This window comes from Staurois parvus, unplaced genomic scaffold (assembly GCF_062004578.1).
Source record: "Staurois parvus isolate SC_StPar_1 unplaced genomic scaffold, SC_StPar_1.0 ptg000207l, whole genome shotgun sequence".
In the NCBI taxonomy this organism is placed as follows: domain Eukaryota; kingdom Metazoa; phylum Chordata; class Amphibia; order Anura; family Ranidae; genus Staurois; species Staurois parvus.
The window spans coordinates 2139483-2156595 of NW_028318003.1; the positions used below are offsets into that span (position 1 = coordinate 2139483).

A 17113-nucleotide genomic window follows, 5' to 3' on the forward strand; every position below is an offset into this window, starting at 1 on the left:
AGGGCAGTAAATCCTGTGGAGGAACTTCATTAAAGACTTTTCGGGCATCATTTCCCCAATCACACAGCTGAAAAAATAATGCTTTCACCTGGACTTTGAAAGCTCAAGCTGTATTTGAAAAACTGAAGGGTCTCTTTACATCTGCACCCATCTTAAAACATCCTGATCCTGCATTGCCATATGTCCTGGAGGTGGACACTTCTGAGAATGCCGTGGGGACCATACTGTAACAACAACAGAGAACTAAGTCCTTATGCCATCCTAGCCTCCGGAGAGGAACTACGATGTAGGTGATCGGGACCATTAAATCAGCCTTGGAGGAATGGCGTTACCTGCTGGAAGAAGCAGCACATCCTATTCTTTGTTCACGGATCAAAAGAACCTAGAATACTCAAAGGCAGCTAAATATCTAAGGCCCCGCCAAGCCAGATGAGTGATTTTCTTCTCTAGGTTCAACTTCCATATTACTTATCGGCCTGGATCAAAGAATGGGAAGCCTGATGTCCTTTCTTGTATATTTCAAGATACTGGGGTGCCCCCTGAACCTGACATGATTCTACCCGCTAAGATGTCAGAGCCTGGAATCGAACCTGGGCCTTCTGCGGTGAGAGACAGTGTTTCTTCTCACTGAGCCACCTGGAATGCTGGACAGCTCCCTTGACAATTCTTTGGATGATCCTGCCTTTGCCCTGTTTTGTCTTGAACCTTGAACTCCTTGCTCCTCCCATGAACTTCCTATAAAAGCCATGTCTCTGCACTTCCTGGTTGCCAGATTATTGTGCCTTACCAGCCAATATCCCGCTTACTGTTCCTGCTGCTGTCTTCATCTACGTTACCGACCTTTGGCTTGCTACTGACTACGATGCTGCCTCATCCTATCTACTACCATTGGTGACCAACCCTTGGCTTGTGACTGACTCCGCTTCTGTTTGATCCCTGAACTGTTGATCCGCTTTTGGTTTCCAGCCTACTCATTCCCTGGTGGGGTGATCCTGAGATCTGTGACCTGGCATTCACACGCAGCCAAATCCATCTCCACCATTAGGAGCTCTGGGGAAGACCGGTAGATGCTTAGACCCTGCACCTCAGGTGAGCCTGCGTCATTCCCATGGTGGGCCGCTGGTGTACCAATCCTGCTGGTTTCAGGTAAGCCTTACAACTGCTGTAGCAACTGGTCTCTGAACCTGACCTTGTACCGTGACAGAATAATCTGGCCCAAACATGGAGGCCGCTATAGCAAGTGTTGTGAATCCTCTTAGACAGCAAATTGCTGAGCTGCAGGAATTTGGGGTTACCCATCAGGAAAAAGTTGCCAAACTGGAAAGCATTGTGAATAGGCAACAGGGAGAGATTCAGGCTCTGCAGAGGCAACTGTTGAACCGTGATGATCCTAGCTCACATATGCCCCAGCCCCAACCATCTAAGTTTAATGGAGACTGCCGCCAATACAGGGGTTTCCTTAATCAATGTCGCATATATTTTCAAATCTACCCTGCTGCGTTTCCTTCAGAGAAAAAGAAGGTAATGTTTATTATTGGACTTCTTACTGGGGAAGCTTTAGCTTGGGCCTCCCCTTTATATAGAGCAAAACTATGGCATTCTAAATAATTTTGATACCTTTTTGACCGCGATGAATCAGGTTTTTGATGATCCCAACCGTTGTGCTTCTGCCGAAGCAAAATTACATAGTCTAAGGCAGGGTAGACGATCGGTCGCTGAATACACAGCCGAGTTCAGAAGTTGGGTTGCAGATACCACTTGGAACCCTGCAGCACAAAAGAGCCAGTTCCGCCAAGGGCTTTCTGAACAGGTAAAGGAGAGCTTGCCAGAGGTGATACTCCTAATGATCTTGAGGAATTCATCCAATTGTGTATCTGAATCGATCAAAGACTTACAGAAAGGAGAAGCTGGGAATACTTGGAAGTAATAGGGGCATGCATCTCTCTGCTAGTCCGTTTGTTCAGCAGGATTCAAGAGTCTCTCTGGGTTCTAACACTCCTGAGCCTATGCAGGTTGATGCAATCAAGAGATCCATCTCCATTCAGGAGAAAGAGAGAAGACGTTCAGAGAACTTATGTCTTTATTGTGGGGATTCTGGTCATTATGCAATTAATTGTCCTAACAAGGTTAAAAGAACTATTGCTGTGACTGATGTGATTGAGCCTGAACACATAAACTCTATAAGCCAGTCTGTCTCCCCACTGATTTCTGAAGAGAATAAAGTGAACTCCCTACTTTCTCACTTTGTTATCCCTATTAAACTTGTATTTGAGGGCCATGAAATCTCCTGCTCAGCTATGCTGGACTCCGGGGCGGGGGGGAACTTTATGGATATAGAGTTTGCCAACAGCAATAATATTGAAGCAAGAGACACTTTTACCCCTATTGATATGGAGACAGTTGATGGGTCACCCTTATCTTCAGGACCTGTTACCCATAAAACGGTCCCCCTGAAACTGTTGTTTGAGGCTGACCATTGTGAGACCATCAGCTTTCAGCTGATTACATCACCCAAGTTTCCCATCATCCTGGGCATTCCTTGGTTCTCCACTCACAATCCTTCCATCAACTGGGGAGCACGGACTATAGATTTTACGTCCTCCCACTGTGAAAAACATTGCAAAAAACCTTGCCGACCAAGTTCATCACCGACCAAGGAAGCGCAAGGTGATATAGTGGCTACCCAGTCATATGACAGCTTGCCCACACATTACCATGAGTTCCGGGACGTCTGTGACAAGAAGAATGCATATCTATTACCCCCTCATCGCCCATATGATTGCCCCATTGAGCTGCTCCCAGGGGCAGAAATACCTTTTGGCCACCTCTTCAATCTGTCGGAACCTGAATTAAAAGTACTCAGGGTGTGGATCGATGAGAATTTGGAGAAGGGCTTTATTAGACACTCAACTTCTCCAGCGGGGGCAGCCCTGTTCTTCGTTGAAAAAGACTCCACCTTGCGTCCATGCATTGACTACAGAGACATGAATAAAATTACTATTAAAAACCGCTATCCATTACCTTTTGATCTCTGAAATGTTGGAAAGACTTCGCTCTGCCAAGATCTTTACTAAGCTTGATCTACGAGGGGCATATAACCTTGTCCGCATTCGTCAAGGAGACGAATGGAAGACTGCCTTCAGAACTAGGTATGGGCATTTCGAGTCCTTGGTGATGCCGTTTGGACTTTGCAATGCCCCTGCAACATTTCAACATTTTGTCAACGATGTTTTTCGTGATCTGCTGGACCAATTTGTGATTGCCTATCTAGATGATATCCTTATCTTTTCCAATAATTGGGAGGAGCACCGCAAACATGTTTGCACAGTCTTTGAAAGATTAAGGAAGAATAGACTCTACATTAAATTGGAAAAATGTGAGTTTGAACAAACCCATATCCAGTTTTTAGGCTATATCATTTCTCCAGAGGGCGTGAGCATGGATCCTGAGAAAATCAAAGCAGTGGTAGATTGGTCAGCACCTGGAAATGTTAAGGAGATTCAACGTTTCGTTGGGTTTGTCAACTTTTAAAGAAAATTTATAAGAAACTTTTCTAAAGTGATAGCTCCAATCAAACAGCTTACAAAGAAAGGGGTACCCTTTGTGTGGACCTCTGAGGCACAAGCTGCGTTTGAAAAACTAAAAACTCTTTTCACTTCTGCACCAATTTTGGTACATCCGGATCCTGAACTACCCTTTACAGTGGAAGTGGATGCCTCCAATTCTGCCGTGGGAGCGATCCTGTCTCAGCGAAGTGGTGAAAAGATGCAGCTTCATCCTTGTGCCGCCTTCTCCCGTTTGATGTCCTCAGCCGAAAGAAATTACGACATTGGGAATAAAGAGCTACTGGCAATTAAGAAAGCCTTTTCTGAATGGAGGCATCTGCTAGAAGGAGCTAATCATCCTGTAGCTGTTCTCACAGACCATAAAAATCTGGAATTTATTCGTTCGGCCAAGAGATTGTCTTCTAGACAAGTTCGTTGGTCTCTATTCTTTTCCAGATTTAATTTTGTTATATATCGACCGGGATCGAGGAATGGTAAGGCCGATGCCTTATCAAGGATGCTGTCCGAGCCTCTCCTGGAGGGCAACTCCGAATATTCCATCCTAACACAAAAGAACTTCCTAGGGGCCACAAGTGCAAAGACATTCTTGAGTCTTCTCAAAGAGGGGTATGAGAATGACCCACTTCTCAATGATCCTCCTAGGGACATGAACCTGGTGTACAAAAATGGCTTTTGGGTTCAAGGACATCATCTTTATGTACCTGAATCTGTTCGGGTGGAAGCTCTCAAGTTGGTTCATGATTCCAAACTTGCTGGGCATTTTGGAGTTACTAAGACCGAAGAACTGTTGTCACGTTCCTTTTGGTGGCCGGGGTACAAGAAGGATGTCAAACGCTATGTGGCCTCATGCTTGACCTGTGCACGCAATAAAACTCCCCGAGCCTCTCCTTTGGGGTTGCTTCAGCCACTCCCTGTTCCATCGAGACCATGGGGGTCTATTTCTATGGATTTTGTGGTAGATTTACCTCCCTCAAAAGAAATGACCACCATTTTGGTGGTGGTTGACCGTCTCACAAAGATGGCCCATTTTGTTCCAGTGAAGGGGGTGCCCACTGCTGAACAGACTGCAGAACTAATGGTTCGAGAAGTATTTAAACTGCATGGAATCCCTGATGATGTGGTGTCTGACAGAGGTGTGCAGTTTACTTCGAAATTTTGGAAAAGCTTTTGCTCAGCCTTGGGTGTTACAATCAATCTGTCCTCTGCTTTTCATCCCCAGTCTAATGGTCAGACTGAGAGAACTAATCAAACAATGGAGCAGTATCTTTGATGCTTTGTCACTTATCTTCAGGATGACTGGATGGACTGTCTTCCCACTGCAGAGTTTGCATACAACAATTCTAAACATAGTTCCACCTCTCAAAGCCCCTTTTACTTAAACAACGGTTATCATCCAGTTTTTATTCCTGATCTCCCTATCACAACTCCAATTCCTGCTGTTACCAACAGACTAACTACATTGCAGGAGATTCAGGAGAAATTGATTGAGACTTTGAGGGAAGCTCAGGAATATTACAAAAAGGCTGCTGACAGACACCGGAGAGCACTTCCTACGTTTCATGTGGGTGACAAAGTTTGGTTATCAACGAAGAATCTGAAGGTGCATGTGCCATCTGCTAAGTTGGGTCAAAAGTTTGTTGGTCCTTTTCAGATTTCTGCTCAGATCAACCCAGTTACCTTTCGCTTAAAACTTCCTGACAGTATGAAGATTCACCCGGTTTTTCATGTATCGCTTTTCAAATCATTTCATGAAAATCCTTTCTCTGGAAGAATTCTTCCACCTCCTCCACCTGTTGAGGTACAGGGCGAAGAAGAATATGTGGTGGAGAAGATTCTTGATTCTAGGATGTTTAGAGGAAAGTTGCAATATCTGGTCCAATGGGAAGGATATGGGCTAGAGGAAAATTCTTGGGAGCCTGAGGAAAATGTTCATGCTCATAGACTAACAAGAGAATTCCACCAGAGGTTTCCCCACAAGCCTGGTCCTAAGACGTCCAGGGGACGTCCTGTGAGGAGGGGAGTACTGTCAGAGCCTGGAATCGAACCTGGGCCTTCTGCGGTGAGAGACAGTGTTTCTTCTCACTGAGCCACCTGGAATGCTGGACAGCTCCCTTGACAATTCTTTGGATGATCCTGCCTTTGCCCTGTTTTGTCTTGAACCTTGAACTCCTTGCTGCTCCCATGAACTTCCTATAAAAGCCATGTCTCTGCACTTCCTGGTTGCCAGATTATTGTGCCTTACCAGCCAATATCCCGCTTACTGTTCCTGCTGCTGTCTTCATCTACGTTACCGACCTTTGGCTTGCTACTGACTACGATTCTGCCTCATCCTATCTACTACCATTGGTGACCGACCCTTGGCTTGTGACTGACTCCGCTTCTGTTTGATCCCTGAACTGTTGATCCGCTTTTGGTTTCCAGCCTACTCATTCCCTGGTGGGGTGATCTGAGATCTGCGACCTGGCATTCACACGCAGCCAAATCCATCTCCACCATTAGGAGCTCTGGGGAAGACCGGTGGATGCTTAGACCCCGCACCTCAGGTGAGCCTGCGTCATTCCCAGGGTGGGCCGCTGGTGTACCAATCCTGCTGGTTTCAGGTAAGCCTTACAACTGCTGTAGCAACTGGTCTCTGAACCTGACCTTATACCGTGACATAAGAACTTCTTATTACAAGCAGATCTCGTATCTCAGACAAAGGCAGCGGAGTTCTGGATCATCCTCTGCCTCAGGAACTTCATCTCCAACTTAAGGAGGGAGTCTAGTTCCATAGTGAGCAGATCTTTGTTCCAGAGCAATTTCAGACGGCAGCCCTTTACATGTGCCATGATCATCCTCTGGCAGGTCATTTTGGAATTCATAAGACTTCAGACTTAATTCTTCACTTGTTCTGGTGGCCAGACTTGATGCAAGATTGCAGGGACTATGTTAAATCATGCACGGTATGTTTACGGAATAAGTCTAATAGAACTAATAATTGGGGTCTGTTGGAGCCACTTCTTGTGCCTAATGATTTATGGAGCATGACTTTATTGTGGAGTTTCCCTCGTCAGAAGGATTTACCACCATCTTTGTGGTGGTGGATCGTTTGTCCAAGATGGCCGACTTTGTGCCCTTAAAAGGAACTCCTTCTGCTGTGGAGACTGCATCTGCCTTCATCCACGAAGTGATACGCCTACATGGTATTCCCAGTAACATCCTTTCTGACCGTGGAGTACAATTCACTTCTAGGTTTTGAAGGGCCTTGTGTGAAGTGTTAAGCAATGAACATTGTCTGTCTTCAACTTACCATCCACAAAAAAATGGCCAGACCGAGAGGACAAATCGGACACTAGAACAGTACTTACTTTGCTTTTCTTCCTTTGCGCAGGATGATTGGGTACCTCTTCTTTCATTGGAAGAGTTTGCCTATAATAATTCAGTGCATTCTGCCATAAGACAGACACCGTTCTTTGCGAATGATTGATTTCATCCTTCTTTTCTGCCAGATTTGCCTCGACAATCTTCAGTGCCAGCTGTGCAGGGTCGTCTGGAATTTTGGAGGTTCAATAATCAGTTCCTGCAAGAAGCTATTTCAAAATCTCAAGCAAGCAATAAGATGTTTTTTGATAAGAAGAAGAGGGTAATCTGGATCTAGAACCTGGAGATACGGTATGGCTATCCACTGCTATCTTAAAATTGGCCTGCCCCTCAAAGAAATTGGGGTCAAGATACATTGAGCCTTTTCCTGTAAAGAGGAGGATTAATGCAGTAGCTTACATATAAAAGTGATGGCAGAAAAAGACCAAGTGGTCCATAGAGTCTGCCCGTTTTTTTGGCTTTTTTTGTGTTTGTTTTTTTCCGCTATTCATCCTGTGTTTCATGTATTGTTGTTAACACGGACTATTTCTAACCCATTTCTTGATCAGGAACCAGAGGCTCCGGCTCCACTGCTTGTTGAAGGAAATCAAAAATATGAGGTTGAAGCCAAAAAAAGAGGGGGGTCAGACTTAGTTCCTCATTAGATGGAAATGTTACAGCCCAGAGGATAATTCTTGGGAACCTTCCTCTAACGTTCACGCTCCACAGTTGGTGCAAGCTTACCTCCATCTTTATCCTGAAAAATGGACTGTGGTGGGCATCTGGAGACCTAAGGGAATTCCAGTATGGCGACTGGCACATAGATAAGTGCACATCATCGCTCATAGAAATGAGCACAGGTGCATTGCTAATAAGAATGAGCAAAGGCTTGCGCATGCGCACAAGAATGCATGCACACGTGGGCACGTACACGGGAACGTGCCCACAGTTTCTGGAGCCAGACAGGCTATTTAAAGGATGCTCACTTTCAATGCTGTCTGGCTGATCTTCAGCTGTTCCCTGTATTCTGCATTCTTCCAGTATGTTCCCTTTTTACTGACCTGGCTTGCTCCTGACCTGATTTCGGATTCTGCTCTTGACTTAACCTGGCTTGTTCCTGACTTTGGCTCAGCTTATGATTTGGTACCTCGCTGCCAGCCTGTTGATGACCCTGGCTAATCTTGTGACTCTGCTTCTGTATCCGACCTTGGTTTCCCGACCTGTTCGAGTGCCTGCAAGGCTATCTGCTATTGCAACTCTGCACATTTCAGAGTGTTCTGGATACCAGTCTCCTTGGGACCGCAGCTACTGCTGCGGGTTCTCCTATCAACATCTGCTGGCACTTGTGTTCCTCCTGTCCATCAGTACCCTCTGTCTCACTCTCAGCTGAGGCTAGGCTGGAGATACAAGAGAAGCCGACCTCGTCATTTCAGTCTCCTCTCAGGTACGCGACACACCTGCACTTTATAACAATGCACATGTTCTTAGGTTATACATTAGTTATTCCTTCTGTAACTCTTTCTTTTTTCAAACCTTTATTTCATTAGATTACAAACTTCTATAAGCATGTCTTGTATCTCTCCATATTTCTATCCCAGACCCTACATCAAAAGGCCAGCGTTTTTCGCCTACGAGTAATTCCTGTCCCAGCACTGACTACGGAGTAATTTTGAGAGTGACAGCTTACAGCACCATCTCTCCCCACCAGCTGTTGCACCACATAACTCTTTACCATCTCACCCAGCCTGCAGGCTAGGAGAAAGCTGCTGTACACATTGCTAGGCTTCACACACAGTGGTTCCAGGCCGTGGTCCCTAGAACCAGTTCCACTCCTAAGATAAGGGCCTAACAACTCATAAGGGCAAATGACAGCTACCAGTCCACCCCTCTTATGGGACCCCCACCTCTGCCACTACCAATTCCATTCCCAATCCTCCTTCCCGTAATCCAACCCTTTGTTACCCAAAGAGTGTACCCAAAATCAAACTCTCTATTCCCTGAAGAGTTAACTCACACTGTTCCCTGAAGCACGTTGAAATTTACTTCACTTTCCTCTTCACAATGATCCAGGCCAGTGGGTGGAGTTTCATTTCATATGCTCAGGAGCCTGGTGGGAGGATTCTGTGCTCTTGCACATATCATTTCTGGCTTCTTCTTCCCCACACAGGGAAACTACACTTCCCATAAGCACACGGGAAGGGATTAATTTAGTGGGCATGTTGGCGGGCCTTCCTTTGGCAGTTCCCAATCCTCAACAGGAAGATGAGGGAGATCAGGCACCATAGGAGAGGAGTATATAGGCAAACAGAGGCAGGGAGCTGTGTGACAGGCAGGGACAGACAAAAAGAAAGCGGTGCTGTAATAGGGAAAAATATGCACAATTAATCCAATGCTGCCATGCATCCAACTGCAGCTGTACAACTATAGAGGGACAGTTAGGGGACTATTCACCTCAGAAATAAATGACATCAGATTTCTGCAGGTCCCCATAACAGGAAATACTGTCACGTACCTGACCGGAGACTGCAATAGAGAGAGGGCTCCCCTTACGGCTAAGTGCAGTGCGCCCCTGGAGGTGGAAACAGGAGACGCAGTGCCCAAAGAAGCATGGGTTGCCAGTGGTGTTGCTGCTTGGAAATGTCTGATGAGATGGAACCTGTGGGTGCTCCAGTTGCAGGAGGAGTTTCTCCAGAGGACATGTGGATCCCAGAGGACGGGTAGTGTAGTCAGTAGCCAGAGCCAGGATCAATATGGAACAGCAGATAAGAGCAACGTCAGGATCAAGCCGGGGCCATACAGAGAGTAGCAGCAGACAGGAGCAATGTCAGGATCAAGCCAGGGTCGTACACAGAGTAGCAGCAGACAGGAGCAAGGTCAGAATCAAGCCAGGGTCATACACAGAGTAGCAGCAGGCAGGAACAAGGTCAGGATCAAGCCGGGTTGGTGACAGGAAATCAGCAGGAAACTCAGGAACACAGTAACAGGAGGGGCTGACGATAATCCAGCAATCACTGAGCAGAGCTGCAGTCCTTATAAAGGCCACTGAGTGTCAGCAATTAGTGCACCCTGCATGTGCTGGTGTATTTTCGTGCACAGGAATGCTTTATTATGTGTCGCCCACCTATGCGCATGCGCACTTCTTTATGCGAATTGGCGCATTTGCCCGAGCTTACTCGTCTTTTCCTCTGACAAATACACTGCACACACGCACACAGGAACCTGATACTTGAAAGGAGCAGAACACAAGATGTGTAACACACATGAATGAGAATGGTACATAATTCAGTATTTACTTAAAATAGTATATTTTTCATGGAGTTCAGCTTGAAACATTCCTTCGACTATGTAACTGTTTAGCACTTTGAATTCAGTCTGCTTAAGGCAGCAAGGGCAAAAAAAAATCACAATTATACTATAGATTTTATTTTATGATTTTTGTTTACGTTATCCTTAGTTTAGTTGCATACAAATTAAAGGATAAGTATGGCCAAAACTATTTTGGCCATACTTTTCCTGTAGGTCACATGAGTCCACCTAGTTCTGCACTCCTAAGACCCATATTCATCCTTATTCTTAATTCATTGTATTTAATGCCTCAGCCCTAAGTTTAAGTCTAGGGTAATATAAACTAAGATATATTTATAATGGAGGATCAAAAGAAGAAAAAAGCCAGGAGGAGAGCCCAGTCATTCTTTCTTTTGCTTTAAGCAAACACAACTCTGTAAGCAACCCCAGGCGCCACACAGCAGACTGCATTTTATGAATGGGCTGCAAAATGCAGGGTATGATGGGCATAACCTTGTGGAATATAACAGTGAGTGAATAGCAATATCTGCTGTTATAAATGAGCCTCTAGGTGATTAGGCAGATAGCTGTTGGCATAAGCTTTCAACTCAAACATTTTTCACATCATGGTGCAGCTCTTGATTTATGAGATCAGATTTCCACAGATACCTCTACTTGTAAACTTATGAGCTTATAGAGTGGGAGGAGAAGTTAATACAGATGTGCTGCTTTTCAAACTCATTTGCCTCTGTCCTCCACAGCAGGCCTTACAAGTATGAAGAAATGTTCAACCCTCAAACAAGCTGAAACTTTATGATCCAACTTATGGATACCTTTCTGCACTCTACATCAAGGTCACATGGGAAGGCAAGATGGTCTTTTTTCATCCACGTTAGTTGAATGTCATTCACTGCTGCAGTGTACTTATATAGCTCAATAACAGGCTGATAACTAGGGCACTGCCGACTCAGCGTACATTTTTGTCAAAATTAGAGGTGTGGGGGGGGGGGGGGGGGGGGGTGCTGAGTACAGACTTACTTTAATGTGGATCTGAACAGATGGGGAACATCTAGAATTAATTGTGCCTAAGCAGCAACCTAAAAAATCTACCTTTTGGCTTGAATTCCTCCTACAAATAGCAATGCACTTCTTGGTATGTAAGTGTGCCCAGGCACTCGTGTACCTATAGCCTCATAGCTGTATACCTGCAATCTGAATTCAAATGCAATGCCGCCTCTGACTTCTAGTCTTAAAATAATTGGAGTAAGATTTGTTCATGTAACTGTGCTATTTACTGTTCTCCTTGCTGGACTCTTGACATGTGGAAGTGAAGCCCTACCTCTACTAAGATGGCCAACTCCACACAGAGAAACCGTGCAGAACAAGGCACATAAGACAGCAATGGGGAAAAGATAAGTTGCAGAGAGACCACATGCATAACTGGTAACTAGTCTGATACCTGTTTGTTTTTTTTTTGTTTTTTTTTTTATTTTGGCCTCAGTTTCCAGTTTAGGGGGATCAGGAAGGAATTTTTTTTTGAGCAGGAGCAAATTGGATCATGATTTGCTGGGTTTTTTGCCTTCCTCTGGATCAACTCTGGGTATATGATTAGACCTTTTTTCTTTTTTTATGGTTGAACTGGATGGAATTTTGTCTTTTTTCAGCCAGACTAACTATGTAGTTCTTCTTTCAGACAGTGGTAAATGATTTCACTAAATTCGGTTTGCATTCTATTTTTTTTTTTTTTTTTTTACAAAATATCATTTGCAACCAGGTTTTTAGCATTTCCATTCTGTATCTTCCTTACCCTGGATATTAGTTCTCCCACCATTCCAGTCCAAGTTCCATTCACCTCTGGAACGCCATAAAGGCCATCAGCAACCAGGCGGATTTTATAGTTAAAATGCAGGATCTTGGACAGTTCCTTGAGCATGTCCACACAGAACCCCTCATAACGTTCATTACCCTCCAGATCATGATGATTTGGTTTAAGCATCAAATATGGGTTTTCCTGTAAATAAAACTAGTTTTGGTTATTGCCATTACCTCAGGAGAATCTTTGAATGCTAATCTATTAATTATTATAATGCAAGTATACAAATCATTTAGATATTAGTTTTAACATATATTTTGAAAATACATGCTGCTACCTCCCAGCCATATGACAAAGACTAATTGTTTCATAGTAAAAATGTAAACAAAGATCATATAAGTGGAGAACCCACTTAAAAGGGGTTTTCTATAAAAGATACTGGGATCCATTCACAAAAGCAGATCGCATATGGTATTTAGGTGTTTTACTGCATGCAATCCTGAAAATGGCAATCCACTATTGCTTTGTGCGGTATTTACCACATAAAGCAAAAACGCTCCTTAAATGCTGCATAAAACAGGAGTTAAAGTCAGTTCACAAAAGGAAATAAATAAATGCATGTGGTAAATAAGTAGTGGTTCAGGCATGCGATAGTTAAGGATCCGTCAGTAGCCAGAGTTCTTAACAACCAGTAAACAACATGGTTGTTAAGGAGTAAGCGGCCACCACTTTCTTAACAGCCAGTGATTCATGTAAAGAAAAGAATTGCCAGCATTTAAAAATTGCTGAAAAAAAACAGCATGGGGTCCCATGCCAAATTAAACTTCCCCCAAAATCCATACCAGACCCTTATCTAAGCATCTAGCCGGCAGGTCAGGAAAGGGGGGGTTTATTGTGATTGACATTGGATCTACACTAGGGGACATTTTTAAATTTTTTAAACATTTTTTTAATGATGACTTGTTGCCTTTTTACTCTTTTTTAGCACTTTTTTGGTGAATGAGTAGGGGTACTATGTACCCCATACTCATTCACATGGGGGAAGGGTGGGATCTGGGGGCGGGATTCAGATATTTATTTCTAAAAATTTTGAAAACCATTTATCATTTTCCTTCCACTTCACAGTTATGTGCCACTTTGTGTTGGTATAGCATATAAAATCCCAATAAAATACATTTACGTTTTTGGTCGTAACATGCCAAAATGTAGAAAATTTCAAGGGGTATGAATACTTTATAAAGGCACTGTAGTACAGCCTGCAAAAGATGAAAAACATTGTGCAGGCTTAGTGGATGTTTGCTATGAGGGGAGTCTCTTTCCAATATGGGGATGTCTCTTTGCTGGATTGAGATGTCTCTTTGCTGAATATATGGGGATGTCTCTTTATTGGATTGGGCTGGCTCTTTGCTGGAATGGGATATCTCTTGATGAATATATGGGGATGTCTCTTTGCTGGATTGGGAAGTCTCTTTGAATATATGGGGCTGTCTTTTTGTTGGATTGGGGTATCTCTTTGCTGGATTGGGCTGTCTCTTTGAAATGGTAGTGCAGTTAGTGTCAGTTGAGGGCCCTGTTCAAAAGAGAAATACTCATAAGAGAAATAAATGGAGAGCATTCTGAGGAAGAGGTACAACCTCGAAACGTGTCAGTCATCAGCTATCCAGAGGTCTACAGTCCCCCACCAGACTACCTTCAGGGGTATTGGACCACACTGCATTTTTTGTGACATGCTTTCCATTTGATTTTATTTCTCTTGTGAGTATGTTACTTTCTATCAATAAATTTTGTTTTTAAAGGTAATGCACTAGGCCCGTGAGCCCTCTTTTTGTCTCTTCATATGCAGTTCTTTTTGGATTTCCCTGGTCTGTTGGCAGCAAGGTTTGCATTCCTTTCATACACATGTGGGGATACTGACATTGTAGCGCAGGAGCTCAGGCATTCGGTTGCTTTTTTCTTCTTGTTCAAAAGAATCTACCTTGTTGTTGTGGCAGGCTTTATATTTTTTGGCCAATATATAATTCCTTACTGTTAACTCTTGAAAGCACTGATGACTTGGAATACATTTTTTATTTTCACATATTAAGTTGTAAGAATGTTAAAATAAAAGTGGGTGTACTGAAGGACAGGGATGGCCAGTGGACGAAATTGGTGGGACAGGCCTTAGGGAATGTTAGTGGTCAGACCCGGTGGGGGCCAGGCCTAAAGCTGTGTAAGGGGCCCCAAAATTTCTGTTGGCTGTCCTGGCAGTAAGGTACTGCTCTGTGAATGGAGCCCACTGAAAGAAAAGTTTTGCATTTGTTATGAATTATTTTCATCATATTTCATACTCTTGAACTAATATGAGCTTGTGAGAAATACTTGAAGTAGTTTTATTCCATCATTATATTTCACCACAAAAATATAACTGTATTAATGCATTTAAAGAATGACTTATCCAACCAATTCCCAAGGCACTTCAATAACTGGAAATGAGCAGACTTACTAGGATCGTAGTGATTATTAATGTCTTGTTAGCCAAACTGTCAGAAATGTTTTGGAAGAAGTATCTTCTGTCCATGGATACACCATTAGTGACATGCCATCGTCCAATCTGGAAAGAAAAAATGATGTAGAAGTATATAATGTAAAGGTAAAAACAAAATAAATAATGTACATTTAAATGTTTGTTTAAATCTGTGAAACATATAGTATGTTATAAGTACATAGTATATTACTAGAAGCCAATGAGTATTTGACCCTCCACCTTCTGGTGTAGCAGCAGGTCACATTAACAAATTACAACCATTTTCCCACTCACCCCCCCCCCCCCATCCTCCACCTTTCAGAAAGCCTTGTGTGCAAAACCAAGTAATGTGCTAATCCAACAGCTCTACAATGGAATTCACAAAACAAGTAATGAGCATCACTATTTTTTAATGTCCAGTAGTGAGCATGGCCGCTAAAGAGAAATGACACTGGTCTTTAGTATTCCATGTTTTACGTTCATTTGATATATGTGAACTGAGGTTTTCCATGTAATACAGGTACCCCAAATGGTACCTGCTGTTGGTGACAGTAAACACATCATCATGGAGTAGACTTTTAGCAGATAAATTATGTGTAATGTAGATTATATCAAGTATGCTTATTTTGCTTTACTTTTACCTGGTAATCCTGCTTATAACACATTTCCTCTCCCTAGTTGGCAGTGCTGACTCCTCCATTGTATATGTGGAAGAAGGGGGGGGGGAGCCATGGTTGTCTCCCATGCTGCTCTCCTGATTTGGGCTACACACATGGCCCCCTCTAATAATTTCTATTACTTACATGGGGGAGGGAAATTAGTAGGCTAGAGCAGACAGCCTGGAAGACAGATAGTGATGTTTGTGTTTTCTATTAAAGTGGTTGTAAACCTCAGACATGAAATATGCACAAAGCATATCCCTCTATAGTGTGTACTTGTCTCAATCCAGAGCAGTAAGTGTTATTTCTGTCTGCTGTTTCATTTTACTGCTATCAGCAGGAGTAATGTCTGACAAGTTTTCCCGACACCAAGAGAAAAAGGTGACAGGGGAGGGATCTCCAACACACAACTTGTGACTGACAACATCAGCTCTGTTCCTGTGTGTTGTGTGAAGGGAGGTGTGTCCCTTCCCTCCAATCAGCTCTCAGAGCTCTTTTCAATGAGTTTTGCAATGTGTAACCTCAGTAAAAAAATGAAAAAGTCTAAGCTCTGGTAAGTTACAATACATCTGATTTTATTAATGGGTTTAGCTATCCGTTAAAAACATTGAGTATTACACAGTTACAGAGTAACACTAACAGTTTATTGCAATACTAAACTTTATTCCTAAAAAAGTAACCCCTCGGCTTCCCAAAAATTACTAGTTTTATCTCAAGAAATGTAAATATTATAACGTGAGGTGGCCACCAAACCTCTGTACAAAAGAAATAGCACGTGCATAGTGGTGCAGTCCATGTAGTGATAATTAAATGGATAAAGTTCAGGAAAGACAAGGGCAATCCAGTAAGCACTTGGGCAAGCTGTGATGGAGTGAAGTAGACTCTGAAGTAGAAGAATCAAAGAAAAGGACACAGCGCCTCTGAGTGTAGACTGTATAATAATTTTAATAAAAGGTAAGTATTACAACTCACATCTTAGTGTAATAAAACAGGCTCATAGGGATGAAAGCGGTATGTCTATCGCCAGATGTAAAGACTGCTCTGGAGAAGAGGAACCCGGTCGGTCAGCAGGAGGCGCTGCAACAGGTAAGGCATAGATGGTAAGGCCTGACTGGGTATTCCAATATGTCCGGAGCTAGTGGAGTTGGGCATCTGATGCCATCGGGATGCCATGCTTTATCTATTAAACAGTCTAGACTTAGAGGGGCTATGTCCTTTGCTTTTATTTTGGCCACCTAACCTCACCTTTTATATTCAGTTGAAAATAAATAAGAAAAATCATGTGCTACTATGACTAGATATTACAATATGCTATAGAATTCTCATAGGTGGTACTTTAACAGCTTAGCATGCCAATATACTTGTATGGTTATGTGTTACCTTTTTGGAATCACAAATTGTCCTTTTAAATCCCTTCTTTTTTGAACAATATCTAGAAACCAAACCATGGAGTGACATGTCAGTGTGACTGGAAGACCTAGAAAGCATTTTGTATAAGGAATAAATGTTTTGGTTTTATGGGAATAGGATTTGGGGGGATAAGGTGTAGGTTGTTTTAATTTTTGAGAATTAATAAGGCTGCTGATGGGTACAATCATATTGGATTTAATGGTATTATATCTTTAAGATCTTTAGTGGAATATGTAATTTGATTGATCCGTTGGTATAAGTTCAGGTATCCTTGTATTTCTATGGTTAAGCCCTCAATAGGAAGAATGCATTAGTGAATGGATCCAGGCAGTGGATATGTGTGGATCATCTTACAAATAAATGGATTAAGTTTTTTCTGACATTGGCGTGGTGATTTGCCATACAAATCCTGCTGATTAAAGCCAAGGAATCCTCTTTGTCTACCTTCTATAGGTGTTGTGTTACACTATTTGATTTATTATTATTCCTCTGTGACCATTACTTGTTTATCATTGCTCTGTGTCTTTAACCACTTGAG

General features: G+C 43.0%; 1 protein-coding gene across 6 annotated transcripts in view; it reads right to left on the reverse strand.

Moving 5' to 3' along the window:
- GRIK4 (glutamate ionotropic receptor kainate type subunit 4) overlaps positions 1 to 17113 on the reverse strand; it is a 475013-nt gene that overhangs the window by 48771 nt on the left and 409129 nt on the right. For 5 of the 6 annotated variants that reach the window (XM_089678554.1, XM_089678550.1, XM_089678553.1 and 2 more), the window contains 2 exons: positions 14486 to 14593; positions 11998 to 12213 (listed from right to left, as the gene is read on the reverse strand). In XM_089678554.1, the coding sequence (XP_089534680.1) occupies positions 11998 to 12213; positions 14486 to 14593 (324 nt within the window). The remainder of the gene's footprint in view (positions 1 to 11997; positions 12214 to 14485; positions 14594 to 17113) is intronic. The other variant, XM_089678555.1, reaches the window with a different exon arrangement.